Genomic DNA, 10,063 nt, shown 5'->3' with positions numbered 1-10,063 from the left:
GGTGACAAGGGGCCCCTCCCTGTGCTGCCATCAGCAGTTCTGTGTATGTGATGATAGGGGCTGTCAGGTCACCATCCATTCCAGAAGAGTGCCAAGGTCCCTTTTCCTGGACATGTGAGGCCAGGCAGACACTACTCCTCAGAGGCAGTGGACTGGGGCTGGACTCCCAGGACTGAGGCCCAAATACCACTGTCCCACCACTGCTACCTGGCCAACTCTACCTGTGGAATGGACAGTGAGAGCACATCTTCCTCACATCCCAGGGTGGTACTGGATCTAGCTGTGCTCTGGGCCTCACAGGCTTAGATTAGCACTGGGCTCATGGTGGGGATCTGCCTCTCCGAACTGTAGACCACCTGGCTTATGTAATTTGATTCTATTTTGGGCTCAGGGATGATTGGGTGACTAGGCCTCACCAATCAGGAGAGACTACATCCAGTTCAAGCAAGGTGATAGGTTCAAGGGTGATCAGGTGGCTCAGGCCTGGCCAATAAGAGGATGAATCCCAGTCCAGGTTTAGTGACAGACTCAAGAGTGATCACATGATCTGGGCCTTGCCAATTGAAGCCCTATGTGGAACTTTGGCTATACTAAGGGGAAAGAGATGCCCACTTGCTGAGCCCTGGACCTAGGGTGGCCATTTTTGCCACCTCTTGTGAAGTGTTGACTTGTGAATGAAGCCAACATGAAAAAGTGTAGCCAGAAGGGAAAAGATAGACCTGATCATATCACATGCTTGCCTGCAAGCCCTGGGTTTTTCCTTTCTGTGGGAGAATGATGCCACCCTTTTCCTCTGACCCATCTGAACTGCATTTCCCATGGTTTACCACCAGAGGTGCTCTGCCCACTACCACCCAGATAGAGGGTAAAGGACAGTTATTGGGGTCTCTAACACCACCTCTGCCAGCCTCCAGGCAGGGCCTTGATCTTGGTGGGCAACTTGTGCTTCCTATCACCCAAGAGAACAGGGCACTCCCAGCCACTGTGTCTCCATTCCTTCCCATGGGGCGCTGGTGTTCAGTAAGACCAGTTTTGAGCCTGGAGATGCCAGAGTCTCTCTCTGACTGCACCAGAGTGAAGTCCCAACCTTGCTAACCCCTCAAGATCAAATTCAGGGAAGTCTGCAGAAGTTGCAGTGCTTGCTGTTATTCCTTAAGTCCCTGCATCTCTGCAACCCCAGGTCAGGTGTCCCCCTCATCCAGGGTCCTCTCATTCCCCAACAACACTGAGCTACTTGGCTCTGCCCACTGAACAGCCCACTCCCCGAGGCTGATTTTCAGGTTGGAGCTGCTGGTGCTAGTCCATCCTGTGGGTGAGGAGGCTGAGAACAAAAACTACTAACACGGACAGCAGGACCGAGCTGAGCTTTTAATGCCCCGTGGGCCTCAGACTCCAGGCTCTGGCAATAACCGAGACAGCTCGATCCTGGCCCAGGTTTCAGGCTTCAGAGAAGACTGCAGGAGGGGCAGGCTGTGGCTGCTGAAGCTGAACTTGTCTCACAAGCGGGCTGAAACCAAGACCCAGGGGCTCCTGGGTGGGGGTGCATCAACCAGGTGCCTTTTGGTTTCTAAGCTCTCCAGCATTAGTGACATCAGGGACTTAGCTCTCTATTAAGTTTGGACAGGGTGGCTATGGTCCAACTGCCAAGAAGGAACAGTAGATGGCTTCCAGAAACTCAGGCTCAGGCCTGACTTTCACAGTGCCTGAGCTGCTTTTTCTGATCTACTGGCTGATACTGCGTCCCTGGAGCTGTCTTTCCCTGCCACCCACCTCTGAGGCTCAGGCTGATTTTGCAAACCTGCAAGAGTATGCATGAAGCCCCTTTGTCTGAATGCTGGGACCTGTTTGATCTCCAGTTGTGACTGTCAGGAAGAGATGACCATGATAATTCACTAATTCTATTAGTCGATATTGTTCATAATGTAGACTGCAATCTGTATAGCTCCTTACTATTTACAAAGTGCTTAAATACACATGCACACACACCCACACACCCACACGAACAGGCACACCATCTTATTTGGTCTTTGCAGCAGCCGTGTGCTGCCAGGGCCGAACTTTGGAGTTCCATGCTATGGTAGGGAACCACTGCTTGACTCATCACCATGTGCCATGAGGTCTGAGAGGATGGATGTGTCTTTCTACACATTCGCCCTTCATGCATTCCTCCATTCCTTCCTTCACCCATTCCTTCCTTCATCCAGCTAGCATTTATCAAGCACCTACTGTGTTCCCATTATGTGCTAGATGCTTAGCCCTAAGTGGGGCACCTTTCCAGAAAGCAAGAGTTCTTATGTTCCCAAGACAAGCTGGGGGAGGGGTGCAGCCCCCCAGCCCCTGAGAGCTGGGGGACTCCAGATTGGGGGCTGTGTGAGTGTCCCTTCTCAGGCTGTCCCTGCAGAATGGGGACCTCATTTTTCTCTGATTATTTAAATAGAAACAAACTCAGGGGCACCCATGGCCACATTGTGGCAGGTGTGCTCTTGGTGGGGTGGCTGTGGGGGGTGGAGGGGGTCCTACAGTCGGCTGCAGGGGCCCCAGCAGGCCTTAGGCTGGGGCCACCTGGCTGGTCTCAGTTTTGGAGACAGTGGTGGAGGCTTCATCATCGCCCAGAGGGTTCTTGCCACAGCAGATGGTGGTGAGCATGCAGTTCCGGAACTGGAAGGCAAGGGGCCGGGTCAGTGTGGGGACAACTGACCCTGTGATGACACTACCTGGAGATACTAGGAACCCAGCATGAGGGGCCTTGGTTACTGATGATGTGCTCTGTGTTACTATGTAATTAATTTTCACATTTAATTCCAGAGTTTGGGGTTTCATTCTTTCTAGGGTAGAGGAAACTCAGGCCCAGAGCTGAGAGTTGACTTGCCCAATGTTGCCTAGCTAGAATATGGCAGAGCCAGTGGCCTAACCCAGCATGCCTGGCTGCAGAGACTGTGCCCCAGAAGACTCCTGGCCTTGTCAGGGCAGCTCCACCCTCCCAGTTTTATAGCTGGGGCCATCCCCTTCCCATACTCCACACTGGATGGCTTTCAAGCCAGCTTCCAGAGCCCTCAAAGCTGGTACCTGACACACTTGACCAACACCAAGTTCACCTGGAGAGCTTGTGACAAACACAGTGTTTTGGGCCCAGCTGAGATTTGGATCCAGCAACCCAGGATGGGGCCCAGGATGTGGATCTTGAAGCCTGTGTCCCTACCATCCTTGGGACCCATGCCCTGGGGACCCACACCAGGCACCTGTTTGTTCATCATGATGTAGATGACAGGGTTGTAGATAGAAGAGCTCTTGGCAAAGAAAGCTGGGACGGTCATGAAGATGGGGCCAAAGTTGGAGCCCTGGTGGGTGAAGATGTATGCGGCCACACTGGCATAGGGCACCCAGCAGATCAGGAAGGCGATCACCATGATGATGACCATGCGGGTGACCTCCTTCTCCGCTTTCTGGGTGGTGGCTGACTCCTGCTGCTGTGCAGCTGCCTGTGGGGACATGGGACCTGTGTCCAGATGGTGGCACCCAGCACAGTCACTTAGTACTATTGCCCAGCACCCACCTGGACACCACCCCAAGGCCCCCCTGCCCATACCTCCTTGACGGTGAAGACCAGCTGTCCATAGCAAAAGAAGATGATGATCATGGGGATGGTGAAGTGGACCACGAACATGTAGATGACAAAGGACTCATTGTTGACCTCAGGCTTGAGTGTGTAGTAGTCGATCCCACATGAGCACTGCATACCCTCGGGGATGTACCTGAGGACCATGTCCATGAGTGCCCAGACCCACAGGACCAGGAGCTGCCTGCCTGGCCAGGTTCAGACAACTCTGCATGGTCCCTGCCACTGGGCGAGCCCTCAGCCGTCCTTGCTACCCTGACCTATTAGCCAAGGCCTAGGGGACAGAGGACAGGGGACAAGCACGTGTGCCTTGCTGGGTCTTCCCAGTCACAGGGTATAAGTGTTTTCTAGGCCGAAGATGGACACGGGCACTCAGAAGGGGTCTTTGAGCAGCTTCCTGGAACATAAGGCCCAGGACACAGGGTAAGGGTGTTCCTGTGACTCCTGAGGATGAGGACTGAGGTCACTCAGCTAACCCAGAGCAGCCATGAGCGGCACCATCAGGGCTATGCTGAGCCAGGATAAGGAAGACAGGAGCAAGGATGAGAAGGGGCCCTGGGGTGACGTGGAAGGAGGTGAGCAGAAACGTGAGTTTCCCAGACCAGAGGAACACAGGCTCTGGATACCATCTCAGCTCTTTTGGAAACAGTGGCCAGGAGGCTGGAAGATCCCATTCCTGGGGTTGATGTCACCCTGTCTGGGAAGCTGCTATGGCCCAAGGTCAGTGCAGGTTGGACAAAGAGGATTGGATGTGGCCCTGGCTTAGCTGAGGATTAGGAGCTCGGCCAAGGTGAAGAATTGGGGAACCTGGGAGTCTCCTTGACATGGGACTTGGGAGGAGGACCAGCACCTTAGTGCCTGTCCCGGTGGCTTTGGGGATGGCATTACCTGGACCAGCCGACAAGGGGTGGTGCAGCGCAGGCCAGCGCCATGATCCAGGTGAAGACAACACCCATGATGGCATGGTTTTCACCGAAGCGGAAGTTGCTCATGGGCTTGCACACGACAACATAGCGCTCAATGGCCAGCACCACCAGAGACCACAGAGCAATTTCACCTATAGCAAATGGCAGCTGTCAGCCCTCTACCCACTCACAGGATTGGGTAGCTACAGAAGGCTCTACAGACATGGGATTGGCAAGAGACCCATGCACTAGGTGACACCACCCAGGTGACAACCTCAGAAACCTGCCTGCACATCATCCAAATAGTCACACGGCTAACCCTGGAGGGGATGCTGCCAACCTACCCCAGCTGGGGCTGGCCCTGCAGGATCCAGGTGTGTGGCAGAGAGATCTGTGACCTTACAGCAGCAGCATCCCTGCTGGCTCCCACTCATCACCTGCTCTGCCACCTCTGTGTTCCTGTGGCTGGGAGAGGTGCTTAGATCTGCATCAGGCATCTCTGGTCCCTGTCCAGACAGGTCCTCCTTGCTTGAGTTTCTTCACCCGCTTAGTGAGCACCACCATCTGTTTTCCAGATGGACTTTGGAAGCTATGGATCTGCACCCAGGTCTAGCATGCTAGGGATAGGTGATATTGTAAAGCGGGTGAGGTCCCTGACACAAGGAGCATTCAAAGGTGGCAGTGAGGCTGGCGAGGGGGCCCAATGCTCCAGGACTGAAGGCCAACACTCCTGGCCCAGTTAAGAATATTGATAGAGGACAGGGTCTGTCCCTGCCCACTCTGGCCCCAGGCAACCAACTAGAACATGGACTTAGACTCAGCTATGATCATTCTCCCTATGGGCCAGGAGGACCCTTGTTTGCCCTGGAACCCAGGTTCCTTGGTGTGAAATTCAACAGTTGTGGAACACACCTGTAATCCCAGCACTTGAGAGGCTGAGGCAGGAAGATCATCACAAATTTGAAGTCAGACTGTGCCATACAGTGACACTGGCTGTAAATATCAAACTCAAACCAAACTCCAAAACTGAATAGAAACCCGCTTGATGGGAGTTACCAGTAGGAGTACCCACCTTCCACAAACAGCAGCCTGCCTCAGCATCACAAAGTGTTTGTTGTTTGAATAAGTGGGAACTTTGGCTAATGACAGGAGAGAAGGCTTGAAGGGAAGCCTCCCTGTATCTGTCTCATGCCCACCACACTCCCTGGACCCCCCCACCCCGGCCATCCAACACCCACACCTACCACCCAGAGTGGCAAAGAAGCCCTCCAAGTTGCAGCCTGTGGGCCCGAAGACGAAGTATCCATTCATGGAGGTGTAGAGGGTGGTGGTGAAGCCACCTAAGACCATGAAGAGGTTGGCCACGGCCAGGTTGAGCAGGATGTAGTTGAGCGGTGTGCGCAGCTTCTTGTGCTGCACAGTGACGTAGAGCGTGAGGAAGTTGATGGGGAAGCCCAACACGATGAGCATGAACATGTAGGCGGCCAGAATGGAGAACTGCCAGGGCTCAGCCAGGTAGTACTGCGGGTACTCGAAGGGGCTGCGCACCACGCCTGTGGCATTGGAGAAGGGTATGTAGAAGTTTTCGCCCTCCGTGCCATTCATGGCTGCGGTCTGGTCTGCCCCGCAGGCGCGGCGGCTCCACCCAAGAAGGACAGCGCAGCCTGTGCAGCTCGGGGCTCCAGGGACGACTCATGGCCCTGGCCCCCCCAGGCCCTTATGAAGTGACCTTCTGGGCCTAAGCTGCGCTGACTCAGCCTGCGGGAGATCGGCGCATAATCATACTAATCCCACACTGCCACAGGGCCTAATTGGCTTGTGGGGGGACAAGGTGACACTGTGGGGATGGACGGATGTCCATGTGGGGGGGTGCTCCACAGGATCCTGCTGGGATGGGAAGAGGCTGTCTTGACCTGTCTGTCCCAGGCTCCTAAGTTCCTGCCTGTCTCCAACTGGTAGCTCAGGCCATGGACCTTGGGACCCCACGTCTGTACTCAGCTGGCATGAGCTGGCCTTGCCTCTGTCTGGGAGCCCAGTGATGATGAAGAATTCACTCTTTCAGGCTGTCACTAAGCACTGATGAGCTGTCCCTGGGCTCTGACATGGGGAAGGGAGAGGACGCTGCCCAGGACGGTGGATGTGGCTGTGGGGACAGAGCTGCCTGGCTTGGAGTCCTCGGAGCCACAGCAGGAAAGGCTGAGGTGATGGGAATGGCCACAGAACCTGCTGCATCAAGGGGCAGCAGCTCAGGCTCAAGTACCCCAAGAGGGAGGCATTGTGTGGCAAGTGACATGAGCAGGTGAGACAGAGACCCCAGGTGTCAGCTCCCAAGCAGCCCAGTGCTTGGCTGGGGGGCTCCATCTGCACGGAAGCCAGCCCTGAAAAAAGTGGCAGGTGCTGGCTGGGGATGTGCATGATCTCTGAGTCTCTGCTACACCCATGGCACTTGGCATGGGCAAGGAAGTCTGTGACGGCACTCAATGACACCTGGGACGAAGAGGGAAGCTGGAGAGGCTGTGGGAGTTCCAGTGACCATGGTCCAGTTAAAGTGCGTGCAAAGCACCTACAGTATCCCAGATGAGGGGCAGGTGGGTGGCAGTAGTTATGAGCTGAGAATGAGCTTGGGGACCTGGAGCAGCCACGAACTGAGCCGGAGGGCTGGTCATGCAAAGGTTCTGAGGTGGGGACAGAAGCCCCAGACAGGGAGGTCTTGGGAGCTGGGGCTGTGAGCTTTCTGCTCTGAAGCTCCCTATCTTAGCCACTGCCCTTCCCACAGCTTTAGGGTCTCACAGGGCTTGGCCACTGAAGGCCAAGGGTACCATGGGCCAGAAACGGCCTCTGGTCATTATGGTGCTTGGCCCAGCGATTAGGCCCTGCGTTAATGAGGTCAAGGTGGAGTGTGGCTCTGACGCAGACCTGCAACTGACAGAGTGGGCCACCGCAGCACACCTCAGCATGGCCTTGTGCTTCACAGTGCCAGTGTGCGCTGCCTGGGGCCTGGCTGCTGACTCAGGAAGGGTCTCAAGTCCAGTGCAGTGCCCAGGAAAGCAGAGGAGCTTGGTTTCATCCTTTCTGTTCCTGCCCAGTGCCCAAGAGAGGGCTCTGCTTTACCACAATGCCCAGGAGTCCTACTTTCCCTCTGTCACCAGGTTTGTGAGTGACTGCATGCTCATCTGAGGGACTCTTGCCACCTGGGTACCACTCCAGCGTCCCGCTCATCTGTCCAGTTTATTGCTGCTTGTGGCATGACTGGTATGTTTTCCAACAGCAGGCATGGGCACAGTCTTGTGCTCCCACCTGCATGACCACACACCTAGGCTGGAGTGACTTTCTGAGTCCTGACCCTCAGTGAGGGTGACAGGTACTAGGGGAGAAGTGACCACAGAGGATTAGGGCTGAGCCACTGGAGCTCAGAGCACCCAGGCTGCTGGGTCAGCAGCCCCTCCTCTGTCCTGTCCCCCTCCTCGTCCTCAGCTTGAGGTTGGGCTCTGGCCTCAGGGTTGGGCAGGTGGCTGTACTCTTGCCTGCCCAGCTAGCCCCTTATTGCTGCTCAGCCCCAAACCGGGGATCTGACACCTGCCTGTCAGTGCCACAGCACAAGGGCTCCTGCCTTCAGCAGCCTTGCTGGGTGAGATGGAAAACAGATCTGAGGACACAAGGCCAGCGGAGGGCCTGCCCTTGTCTCTCTTTCCCACTCCACGTGGGAACAAGGGACAAGTGGCTGGGGTCAGGTTCCACTCCTCACGGCCTCCCTGTCGCGGGAGAGCTGGAGGGCGTCCTGTGTACAGTGGGGAAACCGAGTGAGTACAGGGCAAGCCAGCACTGCTGGTGGAGCCCACACTGCAGTGAGATTGCGGCCTGCTCCTCAGCCAGGGCGGCCCCAGCACTCAGCTTCCGCTTTTGCCACCCTGGGCTGGAGGACACTGCTCCTGCCTACCCCCAAGGGAACTGGGGACTGGGGACCATCTAATCTGTCGCTGTGATTGATGCCTGTTGGGAGGCTGAGCTGTCTTCTCCATGCCCCTCTTTCCCTGCCAAATGCAAATGATTTCAGTTCAAGAAACGCGCTAATGGAAATCCTAACACATTAATAACTGTTTAGTGGGAGAGAACAGGCATGATCGTCAGTAATTAAGCACTCAGCAGAGGAGTTCTGTTGGCACAACTGTCTGGCTCCCTTCTCTATCTTCCTGTTGTCTCCACGGAGATGGCAGGGGGGGCAGCTGGGGGCAGGGCCTCTGTGCCCCCCACTTCACCTGTCATTGAGAGGGGACCCTTCAGTGGGGTTGGGCAGGTGTGACGGGCAGTGGCTCACTTCAGGGCTGTGAGGCACAGCTAAGACAACGCCGAAGCCCCGCAGGTGTGAGGTACCCAGTGCCCCATCAGCTGCCCCTCCTGTTCTTGTGGGCTCAGCAGGTGGCACCTCCAAGGGTCTGTCTGATGGTTTTTGTTCTTTATGTAGCCCAGGGTGGTCTTAAACTCATGGTCACCCTGTGCCTCAGCATCCTGAGCGCTGGGATTACAGGCGTGCACCACCGTGCTCGGCTCTCTGCTATGTTCTTGGGAGCAGGTATCTTATTGTCTTGTCCAGACAGCGCCCCATCAAGCCAAAGTAAACAACAACAAAAACTCCCTACTTCCTTACCCCTCCCAGGATGCTGTTTCAATTAGATTAAATTTTAAGAGCACACAAATGCAATGTTCCTCTCAGATCAAATTAGAAACAGGTGCACTTTTGCATAAGGAAATCAAGTTTCAGACAATATGAAGATCTGCTAAAATGCAGACACCGAGGAAAATAAGTAGTCCTTTATTTGTCATTATTGTGGCAATCAGGGGCTGGAGCACAGGCCACGCCAGGACAGCCTTCGTTGCTGGCTCCTGGCAATCTCCAGGAGGCAGTGGGGTCACTGTCAGCCCTGTCTCGGGCCCGGTCATCAATGCGCCGGCGACAGTAGGGACAGCAGCTGTGCTGAAGCACAAGCAGCTCGTAGTCCTCGGAGTGGAACATCTGCCCAGAGACAGGCAGCAAGAAGCCTGAGGCTGGGCACTGGGTCTCCCCCACAGCCCTCTGGGGCCCCAGGGCCCTTGAGGCAGGTGGGTACCTGAAAGCAGGAGGGGCACATGGTGATGGCGGCATCGGGCAGCAGTGAACGGAAGTACTGCCAGCGCAGGGGTGGGGGCCAGCGTTTGACAAGCACATCCCGGCGGCTCATGGAGCGTAGCACTGCACGACCTACCACCACGGGGACGAACTCCGACCCACCCTGCTGCAGGGAGACAGACGACAGGGCCTATGACTGCTGGGGCAGCCTTGGTGGTGACCAGATCCCTGGTCTTCCTCTCCCTATAGCACAGGGCCACGATTGCTTTGGCCAGCACCAGGCTCCCGGGGGCGGGGGGGCTCACTTCAAAGCTCAGCTTGGCTGTGAATGGATCATCCCCAGAAGGGTTCATGGTCTCATCCAGCCTCAGAGTCTGGGAATCTGGGGCCTGGTTAAGGTAGAATTTGTGCCACAGCCCTGGCTCCCACCCCACCTAG

At 55.7% G+C, this 10,063-nt stretch overlaps 2 protein-coding genes across 9 annotated transcripts in view; both read right to left on the bottom strand.

The window, feature by feature from the left end:
* Nucleotides 1-419: 419 nt before the first annotated feature.
* On the bottom strand, nucleotides 420-6,204 carry Rho (rhodopsin). Its single transcript, NM_001173085.1, is given in 5 exon segments — nucleotides 420-2,658; nucleotides 3,240-3,479; nucleotides 3,587-3,752; nucleotides 4,505-4,673; nucleotides 5,766-6,204. Coding segments are annotated over 5 exon segments (1,047 nt in total). The 5' UTR covers nucleotides 6,127-6,204; the 3' UTR covers nucleotides 420-2,547.
* A 3,111-nt stretch (nucleotides 6,205-9,315) lies between these two features.
* Ift122 (intraflagellar transport 122) overlaps nucleotides 9,316-10,063 on the bottom strand; it is a 50,671-nt gene continuing 49,923 nt past the window's right edge. For 5 of the 8 annotated variants that reach the window (XM_063237765.1, XM_063237761.1, XM_013145033.3 and 2 more), the window contains 3 exons: nucleotides 9,931-10,007; nucleotides 9,627-9,791; nucleotides 9,316-9,532 (listed from right to left, as the gene is read on the bottom strand). In XM_063237765.1, the coding sequence (XP_063093835.1) occupies nucleotides 9,332-9,532; nucleotides 9,627-9,791; nucleotides 9,931-10,007 (443 nt within the window). In that variant the 3' untranslated portion in view covers nucleotides 9,316-9,331. The remainder of the gene's footprint in view (nucleotides 9,533-9,626; nucleotides 9,792-9,930; nucleotides 10,008-10,063) is intronic. The other 3 variants (XM_063237764.1, XM_013145035.3, XM_063237763.1) reach the window with 2 other exon arrangements.

The sequence above is a fragment of the Cavia porcellus genome, unplaced genomic scaffold, assembly GCF_034190915.1.
Source record: "Cavia porcellus strain 051 isolate PalLab524CR breed Dunkin Hartley unplaced genomic scaffold, mCavPor4.1 scaffold_27, whole genome shotgun sequence".
Lineage (NCBI taxonomy): Eukaryota > Metazoa > Chordata > Mammalia > Rodentia > Caviidae > Cavia > Cavia porcellus.
This window is presented reverse-complemented; position numbering and strand designations above follow the sequence as displayed.